Raw genomic sequence first — 18,700 nt, forward strand, 5'->3', positions numbered from 1 at the left:
TACAAAGAAATCAGATTCCTGTAAATAGATATAATTTTTTTCCATGATAAGTAAAGTATTAAATGAATAAAGTAAATAATTTAATTTACAAAACTATCTCTGACAAATAATAACATACTGAAGACTGCAGACAAAAATAATATGTGGCAAAATCTAAAATTTACGATGAAAAATATTCAAGTATTACATAAATAGAAGCATTCGAGAAAATTTTGACGGTAAGATTGTTATCAGATGAAGTATAAAACAAAAAATTTCACACTTCGTGCTATATGGAAGACCCGATGACTATATAGTTATCCTGGCAGACATCCCGAAAGATGGAGTTAGACATAGCGTTGCAAATATCTGAAGAATGCGAATAAAAATAAAAGGTAAAGACTTGTAAGTCTAAACATGAGGTAAGTGTGAACACTGATCATAAAATGGGCTAAAAATAAATATTTGATAGTATTGATCTCTATCGCATTCTGTTGAAACAACAATTAACAATTTGAATCAACAATAAATTCATACAGGAATCAACTTTTATTTCATCGATTGGCAGAAACACATGCAAAGGATAATTAACAGCGTGCTCATAGAACTGCTTAATTCGTCGATAAAAACTAAGTAAGTGAGTTATTTTTTATAAAACACATCTATAATCAATTTATGTGTAGTATAAAAGTCAAAACAGCTATAAATTATATTTACATTAACAGCAATTTATGCGTTTTCACTTCCCAGTTAATAAAAAAAAGGATGAAGTATTATTAACTAGGTACCTAAAATATTAGGTATTTGTTGCAAAAAACACTAATAGCCTTAACGCAATATATATATACATATATAAACTATTCAATACTCTGGCAATATGTATGAAAATAGAAAATTTTACCTTTTCAATAATGCAGACAAGGTTTATGATGCTATCTGTGTCAACATGATGTTCGCCAGACCCCAATATAAATGCTTCAGGAACAACTATGTTTAAGTTGACATAGTGAGACAGCAGACCAATTCCAGTGGAGACCTAAAGAAACATATTTCATTAATTTAAGACGAAAGCCTACTTCAAAAAAGGTTCGGTAGAAATGGAAAGAGGGAAAAATAAGAGGAAACACTGTTTTGAATACAAATCAAATTGAAAGAGATGATTTATGTGTATTGAATGAGTTTTTTTTAATGGGTAGGCATACAATAATTTTATTACACACAAAGTGAATTCCAAGAATCTTCATAAATATGCCAATTTAAAAATATTAGACCAAGTGAAATTCGAACATACATGATTTATTAATTGAGTAAGTGCTTTTATACGTTACCAATACGTCTATGACTCATGCGAATTAAATAATATCATTTTATACTTTTATTAAATTTAAAATGTTCATTAAATAAATTAAAAAATATATAATAAAACTTTTTTGAAAAAGGAAAAGAGTAATACGTTTAAAGCTACTACTATTTTAATAAAATCAGATTGTATTTTGTGAAACTTTAATTTTCCTTTTATATAATATTATGTGATTTTATATGCGATAATATATTATGTGGGCATGATTATACTTATGTGAAAATTACTAATTCAGCAATACCTATTGATTTTTCAACAAAATTTTCAATTATTTAGACGAATTTCTCTTTCTGCTTTCGGACGCTGAAATTATTATACATATAACGTGAATAAGACTAAATAACATACATAATTCTGAAAACATTTTTGAAAAAATATATTATAAGCAATAGAAAAAATCTTTTTGCAAAAAGTAAGACACCCACAGGAATTGAACCTGCATCTATCGGGTATCGCGCCCACGCACTCAGCTTACTATGCTAAAGGAGGCATCCTTAATTATGACAATTTTTAACTATTGACCTTTTTATTACTCACAAAAACGATCGGCTTTTGTATGACCCTACTAAAACTACTAATAAAAATCTACATAGTCCTTATAATATGACCTAAATCAATAAAATTGGAAGTAGCTAATAGTACAAGCATTAGCCGCGTACTGACTGAGCGACCAGCCTCGCGAGGCTGCCTTGGGCATTTGCTTCACGAAAATCGCTGCGCGAGTCAGCTCGCAGCAAAATTAACGTAGCCGGCTCTCGTCCTGCAGTGCGTAAGGTGCTGGTATTCCACCCGAGAGTTCTGGGTTCGATTCTTGGTGACGCAATATTTATGTGATTTTCTCAAACCCTGGGTATTTGTGATTCTTCAAAATTACTTACAACCACCTTGTACGAAAAAGCAAGAACATGGTTATTAATAACTCTAAAAACTTTACGCGAGACAGCCACGTACAGCACCCTTGAGCATCGATAAACCGACAACGGTTGGATCGGCTGCGGCAACGCTCGGGGGAATCAACGCATGCGCTTGCATCGGAAAAATTGCGTTCTGACTGACCGAGCATTTGCCTCACGAGGCTTTTACGTATATTATTATCAATGGCGAGGCTGCTCGCTCAGTCATCAGTACGTGGCTTTGAAAAGGTTTATATTTAGTTCTAACAAGTATACGAAGCAGTCGAATGAATTTCAATAGATTATTATTTTGATTACAAAATAATTATTAATAGTAATAAACTAATATGACAAGATGATTTTTTCTAGTTGGTATATACATGATATGTTTTCAAATTATGTATGTCAAATATATAAAATATTACATCCCAAGTCTTGTAAATTGTACGTTGAATAAAAGAAATAGTTTATTTAATTATTATTAGCAAGTGCAATACGTTATAACTAAAAAGTTAGTGTGATCCGGAATTCGATTAATAATTAAGGTATTTTTTTTATTATTTAATTAATTTCATACACAAAACCGTTAGCCCACATTATTTCGTAATTAAGTAAAAAAGGCACCTTTGAAAAACTACATTGGCGTGAATCCAATCCCGTTGGGTCATTATTTTTTTTCAAAACAGATTATATCTAGTGAGTATAATATACACGGGCGGCTCTCGTGGTGTAGTGTGTAAGACGCTGGCCTTCCACCCGTGAGTTCTGGGTTCGAACCCCGGCGAAGACACGACATGTATGTGTTTTTGTTCAAAAATTACTAACAACCACCTTGTACGAAAAAGAAAAGACATGGTTATTAGTAATTCTAAATATATATATATAGCGATATTTTCAAATTATGTATGTCTAATATAACTAGTTTTATTATATTTGTCTTTCAATACTGCAATTCAAATATATTTCTGTTGAATCTATTTTGATAAATTAATAATTTAACTACCAGTATAAAAAAAATACCTAAGTACGTAAGTTGACAGCTTCTACAGTGACGATTAATCCATTTTTTTGTAAAAAAAAAAAAATCTTTATTTTCACCTGCTTTTATTTGTCATACCTACTACCTTACTAGAAAATTATATGAAAAGGTGTTTATACGTCTTGATCTATTAATAGTCCAATAATTGTGACATCTCAATAAATAATGTTACAGGGACAGATAAATTATTCAGGACCTTCCATTCCAAATTGAATATTATATAACTTCGATCAATACTCAAATTAACTCTTTAAATGCCACGCATGAGTTAATTCGCCAAATTTAGAATAACCTCTCAGGCCAGGATTAAGTTATCATGATAATTTATTTTTGTTTCTGATGAGAATTTTATGATAAATTTATTGACAGTTAACAATAATGAATCATTAAACAATATTCATCTATAGAATTTAAAAAAATTAACAACGTAATATTTTAATACCAATAATGATATTATAATATATATAATATATAAATGATCAAAGATTATATTGTTACTAACGTAATCACTAAATAAATAAATTTTCAGGTTAGATAACATATCACGTATCGTATTAGAAGTATATGTAAAGTCAAATCCATAAAACTTCAATATAAAATTATAATTCACTAACTAACTGATCTTATTATAGAGATAAATTTTTTATTAAACTCTATAGTATATTTTTAAGATAGTATAACAATCACATAACGAGACGGTGTTATCTCTCGCAATCACTATGGAACTATTTAAAAATTGTACCTAGGTAAGTACTTACTTGGATAGCATATTAATTTATTTTCTTACAGGTTACACCATAATACTTTAACCTATTCAAGTCTAATATCTACCAACCTGGAAACTTTTAAAATTAAAACTGTCGTTTTTTTTTAAAGCAAGCTATTATATATTATTGTTTCCATGAATCTGTGTCTTTTCATGTCTTAAGGCTTTAACACCATAAATACATAATACAATTAACCCATGCTAGGTACATTCAAGTTATCTAATATAAACCACTTTACAATAATATTAATTTTAATTTCATCCTAAATTTATAAATAATAAACGAGGTTTTCATTTATTATCTTTATTAATTTTATGTTCCAGTGATGGGTTAATCAGCATTTTATGACAATTCAATAAAATACTTCGAAAACTTAGAATCTGATTTCCATTAATTATGAAAGGTCTACGTTTAACAGAATTTGGCAAAAAAATGTTTAAAAAAATCTTTCGTGATATTGCACTTAAACCAACGACTTTAAGTTGATAATTTTTCATAACATTTCTATAATTTCTTTAAATGTTCGGATAAATCTATTTTATCAAAAAGTGGCGGCATTACTTACGGTTAAGCAAATTTCGCGCGTTATAAAGGTTAAAACTTGAATGAAACTATAAATAGACTGCTGAAAAGGTAAGTCAACTTTATCTTGACTATCAAATATCACCAAGTTTGCCTTAACCCTTAGCCGTGACGATACGTTATTCTGTCTGATACATGATTTACGCAAGATATGTTACTCATCGCGAGCCCCTTTGGGTAGACATTCTACGTGTGTTTGCTGATTAGTTTCCGAGATAGCTTGTATTACATCTGTACTCAGAACTAATTTTCTTTCTTTTACTTTTATAAAAACGCATTTTATTAGCAAGGATTTCTTTGGGAAAGGGCACTATGGCTTATAATAATAGTGTATCTAGTATGATAATATTATTAAATAAGTTGATTTTCTAAACTATAAAATTTAGTTTTACACCCTACTTCGGTGAGATACATCAACATACAATAGAACTAACGATCTCAGAGAATAAATTAGTACTCGTCACTCGATCTTATCATAATTATTACGTTGTATTGGATATAATGATTAGTCGATATCAAACCGTTCACCTCACAAAAAATCTCTCAATTGAATAATCGTTTCTCGGATACTGTATTTGCTCGAAATATACATTAAACTATCAAAATAAGAAAACTATAGGTACTATCATGTTTTGTCAATATATATATATATATATGAAACAATAAACAACAATTAAAAAAATTCTTTGTTTATTAATCAAATACTATGTAACCATATAAAATTAAGCTTGGTAGTTGTAGGTACATTATACTAAATTAAGATACCGAACAATAACAAAGATCAGACATAAAATTGTTTACTACATAAAAGATTATTGCATTAATTACTTATTGTGAATTGATTTTATATTATGATGTTAATTTGTTGTTTTATTATCCTTATTTTGGTTTATATTTTGGGAATATATTTCTCTTACAAAATACGTTATATATGCTTTCTGTTTCGAACAAAATACCTACATAGATAGCCAAATTATAAAATACCAAATTATTTTTTTAAGTGTGTATTCAGCAATATGCTAACAAAAAAAATTACTGACATTCTCATTAAATAACTGGTAGATTTAATTTCATAATTATTTCAACATAACATGGGTCATTCCTGTTTTAAAATCGCGCTTTTATTTTGAAATATGTTAACATGTCAAATAATAATTACAATGAAATCACACAATGAAGCAAGGTTAGGTATCCATTATTTATATACACAGAAAATATTTTTTATTACAAAATTAAAACCTTGTCATAAATCACTGATTCTAGGTATTTTAATTTTATTATAATATTATTATGTTATTACGTATATAGTGATAGATCCACAGAAAACCTTTTATATATGAGCTTTATATGAAATGGATTGTCAAAATAATAATAATAACTATAAAAATTACACCGACTGACAAATACTTATTTAATTACGTAACCACTTATATACGACTTTCCAAAATACAGTCAAATAATATGATATTATATAAATAATGTTCTATATTATAAAAAAAGAGAATATAAAATGTTATATTCACTATCACTAAACTAAAATAAATTATAAATTTTTAGTTCTGATTTACATTAAATATATAATTGGTATTTAAAAAAATAGTCATTATACTGATATCGTGAGCTTGGATTATTTAGAATATTATAACTAGTTAGATATATTTCATTCAAAAAGTAATCTAATTCTGGTACATTAAATTTGACAAGGTCGTAGGCGACTTATTTAATTTTGACACATGGATACAAAGTTGTAGAAAATTACTACAGCCAATTTCTATAGGGAGATAACTCAACATTTCAAGGTTTTTTAGGTTAATAATACCATTCGACCTAGAAATGTTTTTTTTATAATTCAACAAAAAAAAAATAACCTAAAATTTATTCAACGGGTCATAAAATCGAATAATCCTTTCTGGGATTAATTATTAATTCAATTATGAACGGGAATATTATAGGTAATTATTTTTTAAACTGTAAAATTCAACTTGCTAAGACGGTCATTTTAACTGAATAAAAAATATACTTATTTAATTCAAATCGAAACAAATTGAAATAATATTTTTTGGAATGGAGTAATTTGAGTTTTTATCCTATATAACTAATGTATTGATTATTTTGATTTCATAAAAAATCCAATTTTCACAATTCGATCTATATCTTTTTGCGTGTTTATTAAAAAATAATATTTAATAAAAAACAGAAATAAACAAGAAATCGACTTGTATTAAATGTGCGTAAAAATATTTAGATTAATATAATATTATGTTCTAAGATGTTTTTTAAAGCAAATTGTTTTAAGAAAATTTTATTTTTACGATAAATGTACATAATTATTTTAGACACTTGGTCATTTTATTAGGACATTAGGTCCATACTCTGGGTGCAAAAATACATATTGAAAAAAAACATGTCGATTTTTACTAGATTCGGAATTCGAACATGATATTTTATAATATTTATAATTGTTAAAATATATTAACAAGAACCTTTCTTGAGTAAGGAAGTTTTTTACTTCAAAGAATAACGATAAATTATTGATATATCGTGACCTATATATTTAAAAGTTGTTATGGCCATACATACACATCCTCTGGGAAATTACTGATAACACGTGCTTTCTCGTTATTTTATTTTAACGGGTAAACACAACACCTGAAATATGACAGCGCAGTACAACGACTATCAAAATATAGGTACATCATTAAAGTTTTATCTCACAGCATTTCCGTCAACGTACATGACTCGCAAAATAATAACGATAATCGTGAACATTCAGTGAAAACCGGTGAACTAACTACCTACGTTATTTTAGATTTTTTGAACCTTCTCATATTTTCATATGTTAATTAATTTTTATATAAAATATATTATTATGTTTATTTAAGCTTCATAAACATATTGAAGTAGGCAATCTATTGACAATTATATCGTGTAATAGTCTTTAAATATTATATTATCCAGTAGGTAGTTATAATAATTTATTTAAAAATTACAACTAATTTACCGAACGTTTAATTAATTGACTATGTCAGTCATAAATATTTTAATTTATATTTAAAAAAAAAACCATTTCCTGTATGATAACTTATCAGGGCTAAGTACAAACAGTGTTTAAGTTAAAAGTGTGATTTACGATCTTGGTTTTATTACATCTAATAAAGGGGATTTTATTTATTTATATGTGAAAAAAGTTTAGTAAACGTTTGAATATTTTTTGTTATCCTGAATTTTGACGAATGCAAAGTGAAATTTATTCCATATCTTTAATAATTTGTATAAGTTATCCATTATAATTGACTCTTCGATTGTAATATGTATGTAGTATTTTTCAATACACATTTATTCTAATAAGATTAAAGAAAAAAACATATTTTCTCATTATTTATAAAATTCATTTTACTTTGCCCTATCACGTTTAAGCATCATAGCATAGTTGTATAACTAACGCATGATCATGCCAGATCCCTAGGCATCACCATATAAAATTTGCTGGGTGTATATTAATTTATTGCACGTATTACGCGTAGTATATTTTTCAAAATTATGTGTTTTCTGTAATTAATAATTTGATATTTTTCAATCTTGCATAAATTATATTTAACATCTACGATGGCCGAGCAACTACCGCATCGGCTTTTAAAGTCATCGGTACTGGGTTGGAATCCCAAGTCCGTGTATTTATATGTACAGTCTGTATAGGTTGAGCAAATATATGCATATTATATTTATTCAGTATTGAATAAAAAAAATCGTGGCTCCCCAATCCCATGTCTTAAATCGTAAATTTTAAATAACCCGGTTTTGATAGATATACTATAATATTGTATCTAATCATATTATATTTTTTTTAACATAATGTATATCTATATCATATTTTAAGTATATTATACTACAACATATTATTATAGCTTCAACGAATTAACCAAAATAACGAATATATTTTCAATAAGGTTTTTATGTACTAAAGTATTAGTTTTCATAATTTCTATAATAATATTTATACTGTCTAATAACTCTAATACCTTATTTATTTAGGTTATATAAAATATAACATTACATTAATTTTAAATAAATATGAAATATAAACAATGTAACACGAACATAATTATATCCGTGTTTGTGTCCATTGTAAAAGTTATAGGCAGTAGCGCACCCAGGGGGGGGGCAAGGAGCCCTGGCACCCCCCAAAAATGAAAATTATCAGAATGATTTTAAACATTGAAATTGAAAGCCAATAAACTATACCTTTGGGCTTAGACAAATAAAAACACGGCAAAAAAATGATTTGTAATAATTCTCCAGCACCCTTTTTAGAAAAATTTCTTAGATTTTAATTTCAAAACACTAATGTCAGGTTTTTTTAGAAACATAATTACTTATATAATTGTGCAATATATTTTTTGATTATTATGTGTTGATACTTGACAGCTCCATTATTAAAGTAGATGTATTAAAAATCGCCAATAATTTACTGTATAAGTACCCTTAATTTGAACTGAAACATAAATTGAAGAACGTTAATGTAGTGTTTCACACTGCCTTTAATCTTAGCGGTAGGTAAGGGGGCCGCCAAATATCCTAGCCTGAGGGCCCGTTTTAGGATGTGGGGACCATGGTGTAGGTACACCGAGTGCAATAGACAAAATATCGATAAACGAGAAATTAGCCTGTGAAGAAGAAAAAGATTATATGGGACTAATTTACATTCTCCTCCTTGGATAATATTAAATCCTGGGTGCGCCACTGGTTATAGGTATGTACTAATCTACATAGTAATAAAATGTTTTATCTTAGTAGTTATGAACGTACTACAAGCATTTTATACTACTTATTATTTTAACTAAAATTATTGGTTGTTTATTATTTCAGTCACATAGAAACGATAAACACCGAAACCCTAATCTAACGTAAATATATAAAAGCATATTTTTCAACTACAAAAAGCTCAATATTTCACGTAAAGGTATACCAGACCAAATCTCACGTACCTGACACTCGTAAGTTCCGTTATCTCTCTTCTGGACATATTTGATTTGTAGAGTCCAGTCGTCCGAACTTTCGCCGTGGAGTATCTGTAAACAAGTGAATTTTGTGAGAAAACTGAGTTACGTCATAATCCTGTATCGGAAATGAAAACCGATATACTTCCGCTTAGTGCTTTCGACAACTTTTTGATATGATTTCAAAAGCTCTCAGAATGTCTATTGAAGTTTCACTTTTCAAGTGCCTTTTATATTGGCCTTCTTTGTCGTTCACTTTGATTGTAAATCGTTGAATTGAATAAATATGTACACGCTCATATATTATATTTATCTCTCGAATAAATTACAAACTTACATGTGGATACATGAAATTTATAATATTGTTTGCTATTGTTTACGTATAATAAAAAAAACATAGGTGACATAATAATACAATATTATTCTACTATAAAAATAGACCACGTATATTATTTAAATGACATTATTATATTATGCCTCGCCAAACATATATATTTTGTTACTTGTTACTATTTAGCACTTACATGCACTTACATATTTTAACTAAAACGATAAAATTATGTATTTACCTAGGTACTTGATGGCATTTTAATTTTAATTCTAGTTGATAGAGGTTTTATATTATTACATTTGAGTCATTTTTTACGACCTAATTTTTGCCTTCCTGCATCTTTAGGTACTATACGCACTTGCCAATTGTAAATACATACTGATAACAAATACAAAACTGTTAATTCTAGATGATATAATAAATTCATTCAACAAAATAAAGTAAACACCATATCAACTAGTACGTAAAGGAATATGGATTAAAAAAATTGAATATTAAGTGTTTGTAAAAACCCGTAATGAATACATTCGATACCCACTATTAATATATTTAGTAATTCTATAAAATTTTCACCACTTGTAAATAATGGAACTAAGTAATTTGTTTGGAATTTAATAAAATTAGCTAATCAGAATTATAACTAAAATACCTTTAAATTAAAAATTAATAAATGATAGGCATATTAAATAATACATACATACTCTGAATTAAAAAAAATATGTTATGTTTAATGGAAAAGTTCATGATATAACATTAACAGTACGCTTATTCAGTTAAGTAGAACATTTTCTTAAAACAGTGGCTGTTAATGCACCATTTATTTGCACCTCGCGATAGGTACTACCTACTTGACGAAAGGCAAGTTTCGCAATAACTTTTTCACGACACGCACGTGCAAAGTGCTTGGAATCTTATTTGGCTTTATTACACATGCCATTGGTGTAGCTATTAAAAGTTAATAAGTATTTAAATCTAATAGTAAATATAAAAAGACTTCTTAACACTAACTTTATAAATGAAGCAATACATCAGTAAATATTTCTGAAAACTTTCTTATTGAATTAGTATGTATGATTGTGATCACATAATAACAGTATATAATTGAGTGAGGGTTGTAACAATTTGACCACGTTTTTATTAGCTCGTATTCTTGTTTGTCTAGTACAATTTTTTTCTTGTTTGTCCAATATCTTGCAATGATTTTTAACTAACTTCCCGACTATCTAGACATTTGAAACTTTTAGAATATATCAGAAAACGATGCCAATGCATTCTTTTAATATTTTTAGCCATCTTTTAAGCAGAATTGTATTCATTTTCAGTTAATTCTGTTTTGTATGGAAAGTTATTTTGGAAAAAATTCGTAAAAAGTAAAACACTGGTTGCTAAGGGGGTCCTAGCAACTCAATTATTAATATATACGTGCTTTACTATGGACATCGATATGAAATGTCAAAATGACATTTCAGTATTCTATATTTTATTCAGTATTTCTATCAAGTACAAAAAAAAGTATTTATTAATACATATAATTGTCAAGTTTGTATGTTTCAACAGAATTTTAAACGTGTACCTATATAAAAAGTTCTTTATATCTTGTAATTATTTATGTATTTATATTTGTATTAAAGCATGTTTTTTACGTATTGCATCAGTATCGACTCAATGTATGAGGAATTGTAAGAAATATATTATTACATATAACGGAAGTTTACAAAAGATTATTGTATAAATAAAAATAACGTATCGTTATTATATTACCAGGTGTGTACCTACCAAATTTCAAAACATTTGGTTATGGGATAGGCAAAAATTCAATCACAATTTAAACACAATTATCAATAGTACATAAATTACCGATACCATCTGATAGAACGTGTGAAAACTATAATTCAATGAAAAATAGAACTAGTCTCAGGAAATAAAAATAAGAAATAATATCGCAAAGAGTATTTGTCTCAAAACGAGACGACACCTCCTTAGCATTCAAGACATTAAGTTAGGTTTGAAACTGTGTATGGTTTGTTATTAATTATGTTTTATTGTATTTACGATAAACAAGGAGGTGTCACGAAGACTTGAGGCTTTCAAAATGTGACCGTATAGATGCATCTCCAAAATACCTTGGACTGACCGGGTAATATAATATATTGACACTCTCAATCGAATGGGAAAGGACCAAGAAATATAGTATCATAACTAGAATAGTACAATACGTCGACCACGTCATTATGGGATGATGAAAGTGCAGAATTTTTTAATTTGTCATTTAAAAAAGTTCAACGGTAAGCGTCGCAGTGGACAATGCCACACTACGTGACATTGGCTTCACCTAATTGTTCCGGGTAGTAGATGGTAAAGGAAAGATCGTTTTAATTGTGACTGGCCTTCATTAGACAGTAGCACGATAAAAAGAGGAATTAAATAAAACGTATACTCCCCTGAAGCCTATTTCCTAAATTTATTCAACAAAATGTAATATGCCTGACTGACAATTCGGAAATATTATCCTCATATGAATTGCGTCACAATCCTCTTACGTGACATATTCCACATCGTAGCTTAGTCATCGTCATATTTATCACGATGCTACATCATGCAGTTACTTAACGAATTGTCAGACGGATTTAATGATATGAAATTCTAAATTCATTACAAATAGCTAGGTTACACGACATCAAAGTTACGTAATAATTAGATTTTTTCTCGTTATTTTTACGTAAATTCTATTTTGAAATATGTATTTAAATCTTTATTATTACAAATTAAAATAATATAAACATAGCCTAATAATATTATAGTCCTCATAAAGGCCCATGTATCACATATTCATCTAAAACACTTTTTAACAATTATAATATATTTGGTATATATTTTTCGCAGTAGGATGTGGAGAAGAAAGAAGGTCATTGTTGCTTGGAGATTCTTTTACAAGAATAAATAAATACTTTAATAAAAATGTCAACGTGAGATTATAATCGCGGCTAATGATGTTCTGGTGAGATCAATGTGATCGAAACATTGATGACATTGATAAACTGAGATACTTGATTCAAGTGAAATGACGGTTGACTATGTAAAGTAAAAAACCCATGATAATAGTAGTGCGTCCCGTGATGGACTCGATGAGTGAGTGCGTAATCATGCATTACCCTTTCAAATTAATACAAATGCAGTCCGTATATTGAAAAAAATATTGTCATAATTAACAAGTCATAACAGACCCTATGACCCAGTTATGATTGAGGAAATGCTGACAATCATTATCGCTATATTGTTTTGTTTTGACATCAAAACATACGTATTAAATTGTATCACTAATTTAATGCTGAGTGGTATTATTGCTACATAATATACTGACGTAATGGTCACACGAAATATAATATTAATACCATAAAAGAGGATTAATTATTTTAATGTCGTCGTCGTATAATGATTATGAATAAAGCCATATTTTATATCATAAAATATCTGTGAGTATAGCACTTTTAAATCTTTTTTTCAACTTAATGTAAATTCATGTAATGTTGAAGTAAGGTTATACGACTCATATGTGTGTGGAATCTTTACATTCAATATTTGTTTAGAATCCTTTCTTTTCCATTCGATTACGCATTCACATATGCCTAGTAATCTAACCTATAGATGTAATATGTGATATTATTATATTCTTTTTATAGCTACATTATAATATATCATTAAATTTATTATTATCATTGTTATTATTAATTATTTTTAATCTGAAATGAATCACATCATAGTAGGTATACATAGTTGCATCCCGTTATTTATTTAATCCATATTTTTATAATTTTTATTGTTGTTATATTATTTAATTTTTGACTAGCCTATGTGTACATAGAAAATTATTTCAATGGCATATATACAATTAATCAAAATAAATCACTTTTTAATCTAAACTGATTTTTTTAATTAAATTTTATATTATTATTATACCTGTATTGATTAATATGGTATTGCTATGTAATGAAGTCTCTTCATCGCCTATCAGTACCGTGATTAACCAGTGTATTCCTACTAAATAAAATATTATTACGTAAATTGATCACTAGGTACTTACCTAATATACCTACATAGTTAATTATGTATCGAATGTCTCACATAAGTTTAAGGATTTTTTTCGTGCATTTTTAAATATGTTGCGGCACATCAGAATTTTGTCAACCTTAGAAGTAGGTGACACACCAGATCTAGACATATCTATTATATTTATATAATATCCTTTTTAGCAAATAAACAGGTCAAGAAGCTCAATAATTAAAGTAGTGTATAGTTAATCACATAATTATATCGTAACTTTACCGAGAATCCATCTCAAAGACCCCGAATAAAACACCGGCGGCGTACGGTCTGTACTTCGAGGATCGCACAATTCTTCTTTTAATGTCCCTTTATCCTAAAGCCACTTTTTACGACAAGTGTGTAATTAATAACTGGTAATTTTTCCCCAAAATACGAAAATAGTAGTCTACGTTGCCGAAACTTTCCATCTATTGCCTTTGATTTTGGCAGCATGGTTGATCAATATGTCGAATATCGAACTCAATAGAAAATACGGTAATAATTGCTAGATAAATCTATTTCATTCTCGCTCTGCTCCATATGTGCGTCTCTGTTTGACCTCACCCCTAGCAACAATAAAAACATAAGTGACAGCCGATTCGATAATTTTATTTTTCGCAGTAATATTATTGTGGTGTTATTACTAATCGTCAATTCATACTACGTACAATGAATAAATGGGCAAACGACAGGGTATTGGAGTTTATTAATGAAATTTATTTACGTCTGGAGCAATGGAACATCGAATTCAAACTATAATAATGATCCTAAAATGAAAAGGCCAACTATCAAATCTGCACAAACGTCAAATTTTGACATTCTTTTAAAGTTTTTAAATAAATAATTATTAATAACTAATTCCTGTTTTATATTACTTATTGTTTCACGTTATTTTTAAAGTAGGAACTGATCCAAATCCTTCTTTCATTTTGGATTAATTTGTTTATGTGATTATTTATATGGTGCAGAAATTTCATTGCCAACCGTTGTTGCTTTATCTCTAGTCACGTGTACGCACAAAATACATCGGCCTCACTTGCCCGACACTAACGTCGGGTCATACATTGCCCAGCAACTGGCAATAGTTTTACCATTTTTTCGGCAATTTATCGGCAATCTGCAATTTTTGATGCTCGTTTACGGGCCCCTTAAGGATCGTCAATTTTATTATATGTATTAGTTATGACTTTCCAGTATTACTGTATTCGGATATATAAATGTCTGAAGGTATTCAGAGATCCATAAAGTTGTTCACTCGATCATCAATGTTTACACTCATAAAGAATGTCTTCTAAATTATTGTTTTCCTTTCTTACTATATTGCTAAAAAGTTCAGAACTTTCAATATACATATTTTAAAGAGACTGTATTATCTGTATATTACTGATCTGAGGCTGTATCTTCTTTGTCGTACGTACATGACATTCAAATGTACTAATCTGTGGTCTTTTATTTTTATATATAGTTACAGTTTTATGAATCTATATTATAAGGTACAATGCTGCCTATAGGCTAAACTTGTCGTTATATTTAAATCTGTTAATTCAGTTGATCGAAAAGTGTGACCCATATTTTGTTGATTTTTTTAAAACCAACTTATTTATTCAATCTTACAGATCAAGAATTTATTTTCATTTTAACGATTCTACTATCAACACACCTTCAAAACTTCCATTTAGGTGCTTAGACTGCAGTAAATAAACTATTTATAATTAAGTAGGTACATGTTAATTTTTTTCAATGTACTTACTCCTTTTTGATTACTAATTAAATGATAATAATTTTTAGTTTGTTCTTTCTTATCTAACTGTAAAATTTTTATACTATAATTGTAAAATTATAAGATAAGTTTATTTATCTAATTTAATATAAGCGATAGACGGAATCCCGTTATAGTGTACTTAACAAATATTTTTCCGCTAGTTTTTGATAAAATATGTTAGGAAAGTAAACAGTTTCATGACTTAATCATGATTATTTTTCTTAAATACACGAATTATTCGTGGTATCAGATGAAATAGTGATGTCTATTATGTATATTTTATACAAATAACTGCTTCATTTAATCAAAAAACACCTTTGAACTTGAATTATATGAGGAGCGGTCACAACACAACTGTCATAGAAATCGTACCAGATGCTATTAACAATGTGACTCCAAAGCTGAGCTCCTATTGGCTAACGTGAGATGATCCGTCTTTAAAACTAAATGATTGTGAAATAAGCCATGTTTTAAAGTCAGGAAGCTAGGTTTGAAGTTTCTACCTAAAAATCTTTTAAAATATATTTTTCTTTAAAAAATGATATTCAAGGTTCATTTTTCGACAATATTGGAATGTGCCACGTTTGAAAATAATAAAATCAATTATGTGAACAAACCAAGCATTTACTTGGAACATTTGTCAAGTATAAAGACCAGTCGTTGAATTATTCCGCCTGAAGACAGAACGATTGAAAACTATTTCATAACAATTAATGGAAATTCGTCTGACAACTTTACTATAACAATATACTCTGACGGGGCAATTTCGCTATCACTTAGCTCGGAGCTACAAAGGTATATTTTATTAATAATTGATAATGCTGATCCCAGGTACGCCCATGTCCCCAATGCTATCTCTTGACTCTTGCTGTGTTCACATCACCAGTCGCCATAACTTCCCATTAACGACAACCGCCGCGGGACAAAAGTTTATACGGTTAGGCGCGAAGGGTTTACGTTGAAGGTTTCACACAGAACTACTTGGGTGATTCACGTACCTGAAAACGCTCGTCGTTCGTGTATGTGTACATCCCAGAGGAAAGTATGTGCCAGTCTCTCCGTCGCACCCAGGATATTTGCTATAACAATAGAAAACATACAACATTAATTTTAATTAGTATACAAAGTGTTAATTAAATAGAGCCGTTTTGAAATGTTATAAAAAAGTCAATTCTTTAAATCGATTCGATTCAATTGCTTAATAAAAAAATATGCTAATATTCTTTAGAATCACTTTGACCTTCACCTTTAGAATCACCCTTTTAAAAAGAAATATATAACGGTTATTTCGGTTCGATTATCTTACTTTTCAAAGAAAATATAATATATATTTTAATAGAGAATCAATTCTAATCTAAAACTGGTTAAAATAACATAAAAGAACAGTTTTTAATCACATACACTGTTTACTCATTAAATATGAATGAATATAACAAATATCCATTGATTTTAACTTAATATTAATTAAAAGCATTTAATTTTATTGTTATTGTATTAATTAGTTTTTAGAATAATCGTGGATATACAGCATAATCATATTACTTCACCTCATTACAATACATTTATTTTGGTTTTGAGAAAATTGATATTCAAATATGAATCCAATATAAAGTTCTTATTATAGAGAGACCAAATATATACAATATCTTGGTCACAATTTAACAAAAAATCTCTAATGATCAATTATAAAAATGCACTGTCAAACTATATATTATGGATACTAGATACTTCGTATATAATTGATTATAGTAACATATATCAACATAACATAGAACTAACAATTTTAGACGATAAATAAGTAATCATCACTCAAATTTATTGGATATGATATAATTGTTAGTCTATATCAAACCTTTCACTCAAGCAGTTCACAAAATAATCTGTCAATTCAATAATCGTCATTCGCATACTGCGTTTTTCTGCAATATAATACATAAGTCCATCAACATAATAAAGCCATACTATAAAAAAATATTATTAAAATCAATGACATTAGTATGGAGGAATCATCTGGAAAAAAAATGACACTCACTTTAATGTCGGGTCTGCCGAATGGCATAAACTATTCTAACGCCATTACAATAAAGGTGATATTGCTATAAATTCCTGATGCTTTTTGTTGGGTCTGCCGAATGGTTCGGTTCGAACGGGTTCGCTCAAATGAACATTGACATTAGAAACACTGCTCTAACGCCATTACAATAAAGGTCATATTACTATAAATTTCCGATGCGTGATATCGCTTAATGGAAATTGCGTGACGTCTACCTATACATCCGAATGCGCAAATTTACTTGCTAGCTACTGTATTGAGTGCGTCGTCTATGATTAAAATAGATATGAACCAATAAACAACCATTATAACAGTTCTATGTTTATTAACCAAAAATGTATATATCTAAATGAAATTATAAGAAGTAGATGGACATTTTAATTTATATATAATTGGGATGACGAATAACTACGACAATATAATAATTGAAAATAAACAAATATCAACACTTTTTAAGAGATTCAGCATATAGGGTTAAAATAATAAGAGTAAATTTAGTAATGTACATAATATTATAATATAGGAGTATATTCCTATTACTTAGGTATTCACATTGTTTGATGAAGTGATTTATTTGTAAAGGATTTACCCAAAAATGTTTGATGTGCAATTTTGGAAAGTTAAAATGTATTTAATTCGTTGTTGAAAACGCATTTGTTTCTTAAATGACATTTCAATTATTAGGGTTGAGAAAATAGCAGGTCGAATGTGTTAGATAATAGTGTACTAACTATTTTTACGTTAGTAATGCTCGTCGGCCTTTCATTGTACTGTTGGTTATATATCTATTATTATAATTCTATTCTTGTAGGTTATTTTTAGGTATAACTTATTGCTATATAATCGACTAAATG

General features: G+C 28.4%; 1 protein-coding gene across 1 annotated transcript in view; it reads right to left on the minus strand.

Moving 5' to 3' along the window:
- dpr12 (defective proboscis extension response 12) overlaps window positions 1–18,700 on the minus strand; it is an 82,883-nt gene that overhangs the window by 16,180 nt on the left and 48,003 nt on the right. Inside the window, exons 4-6 of the mRNA XM_085943594.1 lie at window positions 16,792–16,872; window positions 9,606–9,689; window positions 881–1,015 (exon numbers count right to left, since the gene is read on the minus strand). Coding sequence (XP_085799720.1) covers window positions 881–1,015; window positions 9,606–9,689; window positions 16,792–16,872 — 300 coding nt within the window. The remainder of the gene's footprint in view (window positions 1–880; window positions 1,016–9,605; window positions 9,690–16,791; window positions 16,873–18,700) is intronic.

The sequence above is a fragment of the Rhyacophila brunnea genome, unplaced genomic scaffold (genome assembly GCF_057557595.1).
Source record: "Rhyacophila brunnea isolate RB1 unplaced genomic scaffold, BYU_Rbru_1.0 scaffold_16, whole genome shotgun sequence".
Taxonomy (NCBI): Eukaryota; Metazoa; Arthropoda; class Insecta; order Trichoptera; family Rhyacophilidae; genus Rhyacophila; species Rhyacophila brunnea.